Source organism: Dromiciops gliroides, chromosome 3 (genome assembly GCF_019393635.1).
Source record: "Dromiciops gliroides isolate mDroGli1 chromosome 3, mDroGli1.pri, whole genome shotgun sequence".
NCBI lineage: Eukaryota > Metazoa > Chordata > Mammalia > Microbiotheria > Microbiotheriidae > Dromiciops > Dromiciops gliroides.
The window spans coordinates 345,362,493-345,379,967 of record NC_057863.1 but is presented as its reverse complement, the minus strand read 5'-3'; the positions used below and the strand labels follow the sequence as shown (position 1 = coordinate 345,379,967).

The following is a 17,475-nucleotide window of genomic DNA, read 5'->3' as shown; positions in this document are numbered from 1 at the left end:
TCTGCTCCTAAAACAATCTGTAGACAATGGATATACTAGTAATGAGGCTCCTGAACCAAGAGGCCAGGACTTCTAAAAAATGTTTTCTTTCGACTCCAAAATTTGTGCCCCTACTATTTATATGCTCTAACTCATTCTTCTCTTTCTAATACTGGCTCATGGCTTCATGCACTCCATCCTCACAACCAAAGCATATTGACCACCTTGCTGCTTATATAATAATATATTTTCTTTATTTCTTAATCCCTTTAACTTCTCCTTTTCATCCTCCCTGTCTCCCCATCCCTTTTCTGGACTAACAGCAACAGCAACAAGAAGCATATTCTTTGGAGTGAGGATTTTTCATTTATTTTATTTGTATCCCCAGCAGCTAGTAAAGCACTTAGCAGATTGGAGGTATTTAATACATGCTTATTGATTGATTGATTGATTTAATCTGAAAAAGGAGAGTGATAAGAGTGATAGTCATAATATAAATTCCTAAAACAAGGCTGAATATGACATAAACAACAGCAAGGATCAGGTACAATCACACAGAGGAAGAAGACTGATTCATACACTCAGACTGAAGAGAGTATTTAGGTAAACAGTAAACCTCTGTAACAGATATTCATTGTTAAGCAAAATAGATTGACAAATTAGCCATGCCCCAAAAGGATGTCTAATTCTGCATCACCTCTCTGTCAGACCATCAACTTCTTCAATAGTACCCTTTCTTTTGCCAAACAGCTTTGCCTTTGTTTTCTTTAACTCTTACTCCAGGTAGGTTATGCAGCAGATTGAGCTCAAAGCCCATAAAATGGAGGTAATAAAAATGCCTACCTCCCAGGTTGGTTGTGAGGATCATATGAGATAATATTTGGTGTTTGGGGGGTTTGGGGTTTTGGGGGGTTTGGGGGCTTTTTTGTGGGGCAATAAAGGTTAATTGACTTGCCCAGGGTCACACAGCTATGAGATAATATTTGTATAGCAACTGGAGCACAGTAATGCTTATTAACAATTGCTTATTTCCTTCCTCCTTCACACCTTCAATTAAGCTAAAAAAAAAAACCATTAAACAACAAATTGACACAGATGTTAAAAGATGACCTTCCAGGTCATCACACAAATATACTGTTGATGGAGCTGCAAATTGGTCAAACCATTCTGGAAAGCGATTTGGAATTGTGTGTGTGTGTGTGTTTAATATATTTTACTTTTCCTCAATTACATGTTAAAACAATTTTTAAACATTTTGGATTTTTTTTTTTAAGTTTCGAGTTCCAAATTCTATCCTTCCTTCTCACCTTCCCCTATACCCTTCCTGAGATGGTAAGTAATCAGATATATGTTATACATGTGCAATCATGTAAAACATTTCCGTGTTAGTCATTTTATACAAGAAGACAAGTTAAAAAAAAGAATGAAAGAAAGTGAAAAATAGCATGCTTCAGTCTGTTTTCAAACAATGTCAGTTCTTTCTCTGGAGGCAGATAGTATGCTTCATCATTAGTCCTTGGGATTGCCTTGGATTATTGTATTGCTGAGAACAGTTTAGTCATCCACAATTCTTCTTCATACAATATTGTTATTACTGAATACAATGTCTTCCTGGTTTTGCTCACTTTACTTTGCATCAATTCATATGTCTTTCCACGTTTTTCTACAATCATCCTGCTTATCATGCATGTCTTATAGCATAATAATATTTCATCACAATCATATACCACAGCTTGTTTAGATATTATCCATTTGATGGATAGCTCTTTGACTTCCAATTCTTAATCACCAAAAAAAAAGAACTACTATACATATTTTTGTATAAATAAGTCCTTTCCCCCTCCCCTTTTTTTGGTGTCTTTGGGATATAGATCCAGCAGGTAAATTAAAGGGTGTGCACTGTTTTTTTGTTGTTGTTGTTTTGTTTTGTTTTGTTTTTTTGTGGGTTTGTGGTTTTTTTTTAGTGTGGCAATTGGGGTTAAGTGACTTGCCCAGGGTCACACAGCTACTAAGTGTCTGGGGCCAGATTTGAACTCAGGTAGTCCTGACTCCAGGGCCGGTGCTCTATCCACTGCGCCACCTAGCTGCCCTGGGTGTGCACTGTTTTATAGCATTTAGGGCATAGTTTCAAATTGCTCTCCAGAATAGTTGGATTAGTTCACAGCTCCACCAACAGTGCATTAGTGTCCCAATTTTCCTACATCCCTTCCAACACCCATCATTTCCCTTTTTTGTCATATTAGCCAATCTGATAGGTGTGAGGTGGTACCTCAGGGTTGTTTTGATTTGCATCTCTCTAATGAATAGAGTATTGTCTATAGAGTATTATTTAGAGTATTGTTCCCATATGACTATAGATAGCTTTGATTTCTTTGTCTGAAAACTGCATGTTCGCATCTTTTGACCATTTATTGATTAGGAGATGACTTGTATTTTTATGAGTCTTTTATCAGAGATACTTGTAGCAAAATCCCCCCCCCCACCCAGTTTTATGCTTTCCTTTTCATTTTGGTTGCATTGGTTTTGTTTGTGTAAAAACTTTTTAATTTTATATAATTGAAATGATCTATTTTACTTTTTTGTAATGCCCTCTATATTTTCTTTAGTCCTAAATCCTTCCCTTATCCATATATTGGAAAATAATGTGTGGGTATTTAAATAACTAAAAGGTACGTACCCTTTGACTCAGAGATGCCAAAACTGGGCCAGGAAGGTTAAAGACAAAGATAAAATTCCCACATACACCAATATTTATAATAGCATTTTTGTACTAGCAAAGACCTAGACATAAAGTAGGTACCCATTGGTATGGGAATTACTAAATAAATTCTTTCACCTGAATGTAATAGACTATTACTGTACTATGAAAAATGACAACAATAAAGAGTTCAGGAAAGCATGTGAAGATTAATATGAATTAATAAAGAGTGAAGTACACAGAACCAAGAACATGCTATACACAATAACTACAATAATTGTAAACAGAACAAAAAAAAAAAAACAGAAACTGAATACTGACCAAACTTGACCCCAGAAAAGAGCTAAGAAAATGTAATTCCCTCCCTTTTTTGCAAAAGTAGATTATGTTTGTGGAATGTTGTGAAATTGTCAGAGAAAGTTGAGATACTGTTTGGTATTGCTGAAATGCTTTTCTTCTTTTGATTTTAGTAAGGAAGAGATCACTAGGTAGGACTGGAGGAAACATTCAGAAATTTAGATTATAGGGAAAATAAAATATATCAATATAAATTTTTTTATTTTAAAGATCTATAATTTTTCTAGGAATCGAAGTCTAGCTCATTATTCTATAATTCATAGACTCCACCCTTTTCCTTAAAAAAAAAGGACAACATTTGACTTTTTCTAGTCTTCTGACATCTCTTCCGTTATCTGCAGTCTTTTTAAGATTACAGACAATGGCTTAGTAATGACATCATCCAATTCTTTCAGTACATAGGATGTAATTAATTGACGACCAGACATGAACACACTTCAGTGGTAGTTAGGTCTTCTCTCACTTTGTCATTTATCTTGAGTTCCAACTCCCTGCTAGTATTTTTGTTCTCTTTCTCCCATTCAAAGATCATGCTTCCTGGCAGAGGAAAAAGGACTAAAAAAATGAACAGAGTTCAACCTTTTCAACATTGTTCATCATCATGATGTCATACACTCCCCAAAAGTAGTCTTATCCCTTCTTTGGTATTCCCTTCACCCCCCGAACAACTTTTTAAAAAATCCTTTTGGATCATCCATACCCCAAATAGCCATCACCACTAACCTAAGCTCATTCTGAGCTCTAGTGACCTTTGACAGGCGCAGGTCAACTTTCTGCATCCATCCTTAGTTTCCTGCCCTTACTTCCAACTTCTATAGATTAATTTTTAAAACCCATGTTTGTCAGCGATTTCTGATGACTCTCCCTATTCTTTCTCATCATAGTTGTTTCTATTTGTATCTTCAAAATATCCTTTTGAGAACTACACTTTCCTCAAAGTGGGAAAAACCAATGTCTTGGGACTTAGGGGGCCTCAGTTCTAGTACAGATTCTGTTATTTCTCCTCTGTATACCTCAGTCTCTTGTAGTCCAAAAATTCTATCACCATATCTATCCAAATTAATAGCCTTCAATCCTTTGTGCTAATAAATATTTCAATAATTTGACTTTATAGGTCAATTTCTTCTGGCTTAATATCCCTTTCATGAAATGCTATTCTCCTACTCTAAGAGCCATGTGTCAGAATTGGGGGCGGGGCGGGAGGGGGTGGGTGGGAAGTATTGCATTTGGAGTCAGAAGCTCTGAGCTCAGATCCTGGATCTGCCATAAACAATATTTGTTGCCTTGTACAAATTGCTGGGGGTGAGGGAGTTCCCTCAATTTCCTTTGTAAAAATCAGTAAAATCTGCCTAGAGTCATCTAGATGGCACAGTGGATAGGAGCACCAGGGCTGGAGTCAGGGAAACCTGAATTCAAATCAGGCCTCAAACATTTAACAGCTGTGACCCAAGGCAAATCACTTCACTTCTGTCTTCTTCAGTTTTCTCATCTATGAAAAATGGGATAATAATAGCACCTACCTCTCAAGGTTGTGGTGAAGATAAAAAGAGATATTTTAAAAGTACAAACCTTAAAGAGCTATGTAAATACCAGCTATGATGACTAATTAGCATATATTAATAAATTCTATTTAATAAAATTATGGATGTTATTAATAGTAGCAATGAATAATAATGAGATTGGACTAAATGATTTCCAGTGTCTTTTCCAGCTCTGAACAATGACTACCTTTTAGTGTTTGCTATGCACGAAAGTCACCAGGTCTTTAGCTATCTTTTTCACTTTCAGTTTTCTTTGGGGTGAATATTCATTCATAAACCCGATCTTTGTCCCTCCATAGTTTACAGTTCAATCAACAAATCATCCCAGCCTGACATCTAATATTTCAACTACCCAAATTTTGGTTGTTTAAAAAAATCCCATTTTAGTATGATTGACTTCCCTTATTAATATGAAGATCATTCAACTGATTCCTTCATACATACAAACTATTTTCTTCTTTATAATCAGCCTCATTTCTTATACTCAAATTCAATTCAGTTCACCTTATTTCAGAAGCCTGTAGGCTATTATTTCTAGCTTTCTGTGTCCTGATGTGATTTGTAGTACATGCTTCAAATTTCAGTTATGCTTAACCCAAATTAGTATGAATTTAATTAGTCCCCCAGGCCTTCCTCTTTTGTTTTGCTTCTTAACCCCCTCTCTTTTCATTCCTTCATTTGTTTCAAGTTCTGTGCTTTCCTTTTTCCCATAATGCCTTTTTTTAAAACTCAGAATTTTTGATCAGTCATGTCCAACTCTTCATAACCCCATTTGGGGTTTTCTTGGCAAAGATACTGGAGTGGTTTGCCATTTCCTTCTCCAAGTCATTTTTACAGATGAGGAAACTGAGGCAAACAATATTAAGTGACTTGCTCAAGGTCACACAGCTAATAAGTGTCTGAGGCCAGATTTGAACTCAAGAAGACGAGTGTTCCTGACTCCAGGCCTGGCATTCTATCCACTGCGCCACCTAGTTGCCCAGAACTCAGAATGCAAGAAGCAAAAATTAAAAAAGCATTGAAAAGGGCAGGCATTCCAGGTCAGGGACCATGCTGAGCAGATTGCCAGAGCTGTGCCAAGAAAGTGTTGGAGTGAGGTTGGACACAAACCAGATCCAAGAGAACTGTGCCTGACTTCCCATGGCATGCTAAGAAATGCAAACAAGAGTGTGGGAGCTGCTACTGACCAACCAGGGTTATACAGACCCAGGAGAAGCTGAGAAGAGGCATAAGACAGAATTCTGCATTGTCTTAAGATCTGTGATTCCACTAAGGATGCAAGAACTGCATTAAGGAGCTCAGTGAATCTGTAGTAACTTCAAACCAAACTTGTTGTGAGGAATGTGGTGCTCACCAGCAAGGACTTGCCCAATTGCTTTGCAAAGTGCTCCTTGCTATCATAATAGAAATTATGTTGAATGCTTTTGTTAGCTTGAGTGCTTGTAGGGAAACCTAGAACCCTTTCAGAGACACACAAGTCATGGTATGATGTTCCCAAACAAGACTCTAAGACATTAGTCATTTAGATTATTATTTAGAGGGACCAAGCAGAAATGTTCTGGTGCCATTTCCTAAAGACTTGAACTGATTGTTAAATTTTTCAATGTGAACATTTACACTACAGTGAACTACAAATAAAGGCTTGATTTTTGTTGTTGATTAATATCTAGATTCAAGAAAGTGATGAAGAAAATTATATAAGCAGATTAAATTTAAAAGTGAGTCATAAGTACATTTTCCCCAGAAAGCCAATTGTTAAACTTTTACTACCACCATCCTCCCAAGACTAAAACCAATCTGTCATTTCAGAGGAAAGGTCTAACATAAAAGTTATACTGAAAAACATTATAACTTTCATTTATACAGTGCTAAAGGTTTAGAAAACATTTTCCTCACAAAAAATTTGTGATACATGTACATAGGTAGTAAAAGTATTATCCCCATTTTATATATGAGGAAATAGATTTAGGAAGGGTGATTTACCTACAGGTTTACAATTAATAATTATTAGTCATATTTCAAACTTAAGTTGGCTGATTTCAAGCCCAGTGTTCTTTCCTCTATATCACACTGTTTCTCAAAACCCCACTGCCACCTTACTCTGCACAGGTAGCCCTGGGTATTCAATAAAGTAGGTCTTCTTATGTCTACACCAGCCATTCTATTTCTCCTTTGAAGCTAACTTAGTTATGACTCTTTCCTGGGTAATTTTATTTTGTACTTAATCCCCTAATCAGACTCTAAACAAATCTGTCATTTTTATCATTACTAAAGGGGTAAAAAGAAATTGCATGGAAGAAGGAGGGGAGAAATTGAATGGGGTGAATTGTCACACACACAAAGAGGCACAAAAGAACTATCATAATGGAGGGGAAGATGGGGGCATGGACAAATATTAAACCTTACTCTCATCAAAGTTGGCTCAAAGAGGGAATAATAAATACATTCAGTTGGATATAGAAATCTATCTTACCCTATAAGGAAGATTTAAAAGGGACGGTGATAATAGAAGGGGGAGGAGGACTGATACAAGGGAGGGGATACTGGGGAAGACGGTGATCATAAGTAAAACACTTGTGAGAAGGGAAAAGGTGGAAAGTCAGAGTGGGGAGGATAAACAGACGAAAAATAGCATGGAGAGAAATAAACAGCTAGTCATCATAACTATAAATGTGAATGGGAGGGAAAAAATGTGAATGGGAGGAACTCACCCATTAAACAGAAGCAGACAGCAGAATGGATTAAAAACCAAAATCCTACAATATGTTGTTTACATTTTTATCATTACTATGAATAAATATATCACAATTTCTCTTTAAATAAGTTGCAATATATCCTATATTAAGTATCTGATTCTTAAAGAAAAGAATGTAACCTGTAGTATTGGTTCTAAAGGAATAACCTCCACAGAAATGTATCATTAATGATTTTTTTCCTCCTCATCTTAAACAATAACAGCAACAGTGGATAGAACACTGGGCCTTCAGTCAGGAAGACCTGAGTTCTAATGCAGCTTTAGATACTTATTGGCTCAGTGATCTGGGCAATCTCTTAACCCCTGTCTGCCTCAGTTTCATCAACTGCGAAATGGAGATCATAATAGTACCTACCTCCCAGGATTGTTGTGAAGATCAAATGAGATAACATTTGTAAAGCTTTTAGCACAGGATCTGGCACAAAATAGATATTTTATATACCTATTTCCTTCCTGTTTTTCATACTTCCTTCTTGATAATTCTTCCAAAATAAACTCATTTTTCTCTGCTGACCTAAAACTGATAGATTACTTAATTTCTGGGATTTAGGGTCCCAGATTTAGAAATGGAAAAGGAATTTAGGAGTCATCAAGTTCAATCTCTTCATTTTACAGAGGAAGAAGTTGAAGGTCATCATATAAACTGACATCCCCTCTGTTACACAGGTAGTAAAGTGACAACGCCAAGTACTCCAATTCCAAATCACAGCACCATCCTGCCTCCCTTAGATTATTACAAATGCACTCTTAGTCATTCATTGTGATTGAATTGATTTTTAAAAATTCTCTAACAAATAATCCCTTGCTTCTATATTTAGTGAAAAAATTCTAGCCACAAATTTTCCCCAGAGGAAGTGTTGTGTCCCTTTCCTCTTTGGTAAACTACATTAAAGATAAAATGGAAAAATCAATAGCGAAAGGTCTTTCCCCCCAGACCCCCTTTCTCTCTTCTTCCTTGCCCCAAGTTTCTAGCTTCTCATCAGACCTCTCTATTTATGCTTCTAGATACATATGAGCACTTCGATTCTCCATGGATTTCACCAAAGTTGGGGAGAGACTTTTTAGAGCTCTCTCTCCTTACACTTTCAAAGGCCTGCTTCTTCTACTACTGCTACTATTGAAGCTCTCCTTTTTCAACCAAGTTCTTCATGCCCCTAATATGAACCCTGTTCTTGTTGTTTCTCTCCTCCCTCCTGATCCTTAGATTGTTGTATATGTGCATGTTCACAATTGCAGCAACCTCACCTGATCCTACCTCAATGGTAACCGCATTGACACCTTCTCAGAATTCATTGCGCACTCCCACAATTAGACATTCTCTATCTATTGTGTGCTACAGTAAACCACAGTGAGAGAGATACAACCACCTCTCATAGTAATCAGTCTCAAGATAATTAACAGCTTGCTTTGGCCTTTAGAAAAAATATAACCCACTAGGGTTATTTCTTTATTATTGAAACTTGCTGTTTAGTCCTGAGTATGGAATAAAAAATAATTCACATTTACAAAGTGTTTTATTTAAATTTTTTAAATGAGGGGGAAGCTAGGTGGCTCAGTGATAGAGTGCCGGCCCTGGAGTCAGAAGGATCTGAGTTCAAATCCAGCCTCAGACACTTAACACTTACTAGCTGTGTAACCCTGGGCAAGTCACTTAACCCCAATTGCCTCACCAAAAAAAAATTATTTCACTAAGATAAACAAGTAGCTTTATCTGTATTTACCATGTCCTTTTAATAATTAATACTATGGCAAGTTAGTGTTAACAGAAGGGCTGAGGCCCTTGGTGGACAGATATGAAACCAAGGCATCAGTGATTCTCCTCAGCCAAGTACTTTCATAGCATCTGTGTAGCATCCAAAAGTTATGACACCTTAGGGGCAGTCAGATCCCAAAAGATCTTGAAAGCAAAAGTTTTGTTAAAATTTAAGTTGTAAATACTTCAATGGGTCAGAGGAAATGAATCGATTGGAATGTAATAGATTTCTCCAAAAGACCAAAAAAAGATGCCAGGGGGCATCCAAAAATAGAAGTGATAGAAACACCAAATATGATAGCAACACTGAGGTCTCTAATGCCAGACAGAATTATTTGTTAATGTTTTTTAAAGACTAAGCATGATGGGGTATTTAAAGGAATGGAAGATAGAGCATTTGCCTTCAGGGAAATTGTACTTTATTTGGGAAGAGAAAACACTGATCCTGTGAAAAGTTGAAGGAAGTGAGAAACTTCACAGAATAGGATGTAGATATAGATGATAAGTGGTTTTTTTTAAAGTCTTATCCCTGGTAGGAAATGTGGTATCATGGAAAGATTGCTGAATTAGTAATCAAAATACCTAAGTTCTGATCCATCTCTGCTGTTAATTAGCTGCATGAGGTTGTCCAACCATTTCCTTGTCTTAAAAAATGAGGGATTAGATTAGATGACCTCTAGGTTTCCTTTCCAGATCTATGAATTTTAGGTTCCATGGCTTATATATTGTCATAGGCTACTTTAAAAGAAAAGGGTTATTATAGTTTCAGAAATTATAAACTTTCTAACTGAACTAGTTAAGAAGGTTTTAAACTTATATATGTACATATACATAAGCATTTATACTGATTTCCTGCCTCCCACTAATGCTATATTTCCTGACTCCTCCTTCACAAAATCAACTAACCAAGAAATATGTATTGAACATATCTTATGTGACAGATACCAAAGAAGCAGAGCGTGCTCCCAGAAAAAGTTTGCAATCTGGGTAAACAAACATGTGAAACTTTGTGTGTGTTATAAAGGAAAAGGCATTGAACTTGGTTGGAGTCAGGAAACTAGGGTTTGAATCCTCACTCCAGCACTTAATAGCTGTATGACTTTGGCCAATTCACCTTTCCCCTCTCTGAGCCTCTGGAGTGGTAATAATTTTATTGTACTGTACTACCTGCCTAAGAAGGTTGTTGAGAGCAAAGCACAAATGTTCCTTAAAATGCCATAGAAATATGACACGTTATTAATGCTAAGCTAGTATTTTAATAAGGAGGCAGCTAGATGGCTCAGTGGACAGGGCTCTAGAGCTGGAGTCAGGAAGACCAGTTCAAATCCAACCTCAGATACTTACTAGCTGTGTGACCCTGGGCAAGTCAGGTAACCTCTGTTTGCCTTGAGAAGAAGATGGCAAACCACTCCAGTATCTTTGCCAAGAAAACCCCATGAACAATATGGTTGATGGGGTCATGAAGAGTTGGATATGACTGAACAACTGAGGAATAGTGTGAAATAAAATATGATTTATATCATATAGCATATAATATGTGTGAATTAAACATTCATATAAATAAAAAGTGCTATATAGGGTTGTGGAAGACAGAGAATTTGTAAAGGTTAAAGCAATCTAAGAAAGCTTCATGGAGAAGAATGTATTTGAACTAGGTAAGAAGGGATTCCGAGGGTAAAAAGAAAGTGAGGAAAACGTTCTAGGCAATGAACAATGAAAGCAGACACAAGAAGGGGGAAATGGTATGCCATGTGCTCGCGACTGTGAGGTGCCTGGGTTTAACCTTTCATTTGGAGAAATAAGGTTGATTAGATTTAGGACTGGACCAGATTGTGGATGGTCCTGGAGAATTGAGACTGGATGTCACAGTCAACAAAGAGTCACAGTCCTTTTTGAGCAAGAGTGTAGCAGGATAAAATGATATTTAAATTCTCAGGAAAAAAGAAACATGGTCTAAAGGTTAAAAATGGTACCATTTCTGAAATTCTGTCCCATGCAAACCCTGAGAATTTGAAATGAAATAAACACATATTGTTATAGGTTCAAGTCAACATGGAATAGGCAGAGTTTTAAAAAAAAGAAACCCCTCTTAAGCAAGCTGTGACATGAAAATGAATCTAAAGCGATTGAGGCTAGGATTTCAAAGTGACGAAACAAGTAGAAACAAGCAAACTGGAATACAGCAAGGAAGTCTGTAGTGAACTCTGAAGGCCAAGAAAAATCCCTTCCAACTTAAAGTACTTTTTTTAAGTGTCATATTCCTTGCTTTTTATGCAATAATCAGGATTTGTGAGAGAAATAATTTCCTACAAGATTTGGCACTAGTTTCATGATAATTAGTTGTTCCTCCCCATGTGGGGTTATACTGAAGTGAGAATTTATAAACCTATATCCTCCTTCTTGAAGCACATATGGGAGGAAGCCTCCAGAGCATATACATTTTAAGATTTAGAAACTGGAAAACAAGAAAGAAAAATGAAGCAAAACTTGATAGGATTCATTCAGCATTTAGAGCTCCTGATTTGTATCATAAGCATCTTCTCCTTTGGTAACTCTTACCTTTCTAGCTTGCTAGCTGGAAGTTGGAAGATAGACAGAATTCTAAATTACTCATATTTACCCTTTGGGGTATTTTGTGTTATTATTATTTTTAAAACATAGACGCAAGAACTTTTTGGATACCTCCATATCAAGCATTCAAACCCAAGGAAAAGTATTTTTCCTTGTTTCTCCTCCCACATCCTCAGGCCCCAAATACCCACTAAGTTACCTGTGAGCAAAGTTGGAATCAAGATACAGAGAAGCCACACGACCAGGTTTGCCAAACCTTTCAGAACCATTCTGTGGGTCCAGGCTTAGCTTGGATTTGAATGGTCTTTTCCCAGATAAAGTGTCGTGTCATGCTCAGCCATTGTTGGTGCAGGGTACAGATTTCTGAAGCAAAGCTTGGGATTTTGGAGGTGTCCGAACTTTTCTGTAAAAAAAAAAGACCAGACTGGTGGAACAAGACAATGAACCACTCCTCCTACTCATTAGTCATCCAGTCACATTTCATTAAGGGGAGTGGCTAGAAGGAGTTCCAGACCTACTCCACTCAAGCCTGTTTGATGAATTCCATACCTGCAGTTTATCCAGAGACTGCTCAACTTGTAACCTTTTTACATAAGGGCTTTTTATATTAGGAATTTCCCATGATAGAGATTGTCCAGAGCAATTTCCAAGACTATACCTGGCATATTTTTTTTCATTTCTAGTTGCAGACAATGGAAATAGGTCATAGGTCATACTTTTTTTTAAATCTTAGAAGTATTTTATTATTTTCCAGTTACAATTTTTGAGTTCCAAATTTTTCTCCTTCCCTCCTTCATTCCCCACTCCCCAAGACAGAAAACAATCTGATACAAGTTATATATGTACAATCACATTAAACATATTTCTGCATTAGTCGTGTTGTGAAAGAAGAATCAGAACAGAAAGGAAAAACCTCAACAACAAAAAAAGAGAAACAGTATGGTTCAATCTGTATTCAGATTCCACTGTTCTTTTTTCTGCATATGGAGAACATTTTCTATCATGAGTCCTTTGAAATTGTCTTGGATCATTGCCCTGCTGAGAAGAGCTAAGTCTATCACAGTTGATCATCACACAATATTGCTGTTACTGTTTACAATGTTCTCCTGGTTCTGCTCACTTCACTCAGCATCAGTTCATGTAAGTCTTTCCAAGTTTTTCTGAAATCTGCATAGGTCATACTTTCTCAGGCTAGGAGTATACCATGCAGGGAACCCTCCAATGTCCAAGTAAAGGCTATGCACCAGAGCAAAAGCAAGTCCTAGATCCATACGAGGACACCACCAAACCCACAACAGATTATTATGACAAGGACAAGTGTGAACTGACAGCTTTGTCACACACTACTAGGTTGCCAGTCACAGATCCAGGGTAGAGTGACAAAAGGACCTGTGAATGTAGGTGATATCCCCAGGTAGGATTAACCCTTGTTTAAGTTTCCTTCACTGTAAAAAGGAGATCATAACAGCACCTACCTCTCAGGATTGTTGTAAGGATCAAATGAGATAATATTTTTTAAAAGCACTAATTAAAATTAGCACTAATCACTTAATAAATGTTTATTTCCTTCTTTTCTTCCTTTCTCCCTTTGCAAACATGTCTCTTAACTGAGACTTCAATGGTCACTGTGAACTGATTCTAAGTATCCATTTTTTAAGGGGAAAGGAATTCAGTATTGGTACTTATTTCTCCAGAAGTCATTGGAAGGATTTTTTTTCATGTATAAGATTTGAAGTTCTTTTGGTTTTTCAAATGTTTGGTTGTTTACTTTCAAATAAAATGCTTACATTTACTAGGAAATTTATTCAGGAATTGAAACAGACTTTTCCCCACCACCCTTATACATGCTGTATTCTAAATTCTTCAGCCTTTTTTGTTTGCTTTCTTTCTTTCTTTCTTTCTTTTTTTTTTGAAACAGGGCAATGAGGGTTAGGTGACTTACCCAGGGTCAAGTAGGTGTCACGTGTCTGAGGCCAGATTTTAACTCAGGTCCTCTTGAATCCAGGGCTGGTGCTTTATCCAGTGTGCCACCTAGCTGCCCCCTATTTGCTTGCTTTTTGAAAGAAAAACATGGGAAGATTCAGATTTCTGATTTTATATTTGATTTCTTTTTTCTTTCTGGCGATTTGAAGGATTTTTTTTTTGGTCTTTGCTGCTACAATTTTAAACTTTGATGACCTGGATGAGTTGAATTTTAAATTTCTTCTTGTCTGAGGGTTCTTTTGAATTTTTTTTCTATTCTTGGAGTGTCACTTGTTCTTGATAATTCTAGGAAGTTTTTGGAAGATTTTAAAAAATGAAGTGATGGAACTACTTTCCTATTTGCCATCTTTAGGGATGCTCATCAATCTCAGTTTCAATCATCTAAATCTGTTCCCTACTTCTTTTCCCTCATTGCTTATTTTACTGATAGGAAGCACTGCAATGCTGTGGAAAAGGGACACCTTTTCAAGGAGTCCTCCACCTATCCTGGGACCTCTTATTCTGTGGTCCAGACCACCAGGCCAGGCTGGCCCGAGAGGCACATACATGTATACAGATAAAAATACAGAGACTCATACTGAATCCCTTTCCAGAGAGAGAGAGAGAGAGAGAGAGAGAGAGAGAGAGAGAGAGAGAGAGAGAGAAAAGCACACACACAAATCTCTTTCATCTCCTCTGCCTCAGGATAGAATCCCAGATCAAGCCATCCATATCCCGCCCTTCCCCTGCCACCTTCCACACCCTGGAAGAGTTACCACACTCAGTTATTGAAACCCAGGAATGCATCTTCCACTCACCCCATCCTTGGTCGATAGTTATGATTCTGCTCTCGAAATGACAAGACTATAGGACAGGGGAATATGGAAGTTGGGGCTCAGGCCCTGCCTCTTAGGTAAGGTCATGGATCAAGAGGGAACCTGCCTCAGGATGGGGTCTTCTAGGGGCTGAGTCCTAACCTTCATATTCCCCCATCCTACAGTCTGGTATTCTCCTTTCCAGAGAGGCAGAATAATAGAATAGGACAGAAAAATAAACACACACACACAATAAATAAAACCCTAGACTAGAAGTCAGAAGGGGTTAATTCTAATCAACTCAGTCACTGACTTCCTGTGTAACCTTGGGCAGAGAGAGCTCCCTCTCTGTGTCTTAGTTTATTCTTCTCTAAAAGGACAAAATAGTTTCTAGGGCACAATCACAACTATTGACCTTTGTTCCTGACATGGGTGGCTAAGACGGGTTAATTTGGGGGTAAAGTTGACTAACCTGGAATATGGCTGCCAGGTGGATGTCACAAAGTCTCAGAAAGGGGAGGAAGTACTCCTTGGGATGGGGCTGTTGGCATCTCTTTACTTTCCCACTCCAGAGCAGGGTCCCAGTCACCCACACTGGCTGTGTCACATCCTAAGGTCTTTTTCAGTCTGGACATTCTACAAGTCTGCTGTAAGCCCCAGTACTTTTAGAGATAGCTGTTTCGTTCCCACTCTCTTCATGCCCAGTGATTCCCTTGTTACAGGGAATCCCAGGGGGATTATCAGCATTAGTTAATATAAAGTGCTTAAATGCAGAGGACTGGGAATCTGACAATTGGGCTGCAGTTCAGACTCTGTCACTAATTTGGCCTTGGAGACATCTCACTTCACTTTTCAGAGACTTCATTTGTTCATCTGTAATTGGGGGGAAGGGGGGCTGCCTCTGCCTACCTCAAGGGTGTTGTGTGTGAAAATGGGGGTGAACCAGTTTTGGAAAGGGAAATAAAAAAGATTGTAAGCAGTTTATCCTTGTTTGGTCCATTATCATTGTCTGTGTTTACCTTTCTGTTTATCTTCACTTCTGTGTTTAAAACTTCAAAACTTCTCTGTAACTCTGGTGTTTTTAATAGTTAATACCCTGGGGCAGCTAGGTGGCGCAGTGGATAGAGCACCAGCCCTGGAGTCAGGAGTACCTGGGTTCAAATTCGGCTTCAGACAATTACTAGCTGTGTGACCCTGGGCAAGTCACTTAACCCCAATTGCCTCACTAAAAAAAAAAAAAGTTAATACCCTTTTGTGACAGTCAAAATACTACACTTTCTAATTCTTTCCTCCATAGCTTTCATTTCTTTTCCATTTTTAATCTCTAAGAGCTCTCATTTCATTGATTTTTTAAACTCTTTTTAAAACTTTTCTTCTTTTTTCTAATTTATTTTATGTTTAATTTATTAAATAATAAACATTTCCATAAAATAGTATAATAAAAAGATTACATATGAAACTGCAAGTCTATTATGTACAACTTGTTATTTCTTTTAAATACATAACAAAGTTATCATGTAAATTTCTTTTTTCCCCCTTTTTCCCTCTTTTCTTTCTTCCCTTCCTCCCCTCTACTTCTCCCACCCTAGAGGCAGTTACTCTTGCTTCAACACTTCTAGGAATTCTTTTGTGCTCAAGTTGTGTTTTTCTTTGAGACCTTGGTTGTAGATGTTTTAGAGTCATTCTGTTCTTCTGGATTGGTATCTTGAGTGTCCCTGTCAGCATAATAGCTTCATATGGTGGGAGTCTTTGTTTGTTTGCTCTTTCTTCAGCCTACCCCCTTACTTTGGACTTTCTTTTTGGGTCAGGGTCTGAACACTTCTGAAGAGAAAGTCTGGGTGGCTTCTGCAACTTTTCTTTGTTGCTTTAGTTGCTTTCTTGGGGTATTGAGGGGTGTTATTCCAGGAATTCAGGGATAGATCAGGTAAGGAACCTACAAGCTTTCAGTGGTCCCAAAGTGGCCTGATTCGGGGCAAAGTCTGATTGCTGCTCCTCTGCTCTGAGCTCTGCAGTATGGGTTTCAGCAAAGGGAGACTGTGGCTGAACTCAGCTCCTATCAGCCAGGTGGGAAGAGCTACTGGCTCAGAGGGAGAGAACTAGAGACTTCCTTTGATCTGAGATTCTTGTCTTGGTTATTCCTCTGCAGGCTTCATTTTGGGCTGATAGCTGGAAATGAGACCCCACTCTACTCCTAGGGACTGGGCGCCACAACTGCTGCTTGCTTCTGAACTTCCTCCTTGCTCACTGCTTAGGATAAGCACCTCTGGGCTCATGTCCCCTTCTCAGTACCCCCTGGATCTGTGACTTGGGACTGTGTAGTGGGCAACAAAGCTGCCAATTGTCACCTGTTCCATCACCCTGCATGAGCAATCCCAGTACAGGTCTGGGTCCTCCTCTTGCTCTGATACATAGCTTCTCTTTCCTAGAGAGCTCAGAGCAGTAAGCTCATGGGCAAACCTTGTGGATTCTTTGGATTGGCCTTTTGTTTTTTGAGGTGAGAAGTTCTGGGAAGATTTCTTTCATTATTTCTTGCATTATGGTGTTCAGGTTTTTTGACTTGTTGTGTTCTGGGAGACCAACAATCCTCTATTTGTCTCTACACGTGCTATCTTTGAGGTCGATTTGTTTTGCTTGTACAGAGATAATGTTTTTTTTAACATTAATGCTTATTGCTTCTCCCAGATTTTTCTTCACTTCTGAGTATTTGCATTCCCAGTGAGTTGGTCTCCCATTAGTTTCTTTGGTGAAATTTGTGACCCAAGATTCAAGTTTTTCTGTTCTGCTTTTTACTTTTGCTGTGCAGACCATAAATTCTGTCTTTCTGATTCTTATTTCTCTTTTTCAATAGCATATTCATTCAAGAACATACTGCTGTACTTCCATGTTCTCTTGGGAAACCAGAGGTCTTCTGTGTCATCAGGTGCTGATTCCTTTTCCTTTGATGATAGATCCCCTGCACACTGGACCTTAGCCTCTTCCTATGATAGGGAATTCACATTTCACCAGACTCAATGTCTGCCCCCAAGTGACTTCAGGGGAGACAG

The 17,475-nt window shown here is 38.0% G+C and overlaps 1 protein-coding gene across 1 annotated transcript in view; it reads right to left on the bottom strand.

The window, feature by feature from the left end:
• The window catches only part of IL20RB (interleukin 20 receptor subunit beta), a 30,399-nt gene extending 18,408 nt beyond the window's left edge, over positions 1 to 11,991 (bottom strand). Inside the window, exon 1 of the mRNA XM_043997963.1 lies at positions 11,854 to 11,991. Coding sequence (XP_043853898.1) covers positions 11,854 to 11,923 — 70 coding nt within the window. The 5' untranslated portion in view covers positions 11,924 to 11,991. The remainder of the gene's footprint in view (positions 1 to 11,853) is intronic.
• Between the last annotated feature and the right edge of the window lie 5,484 nt (positions 11,992 to 17,475).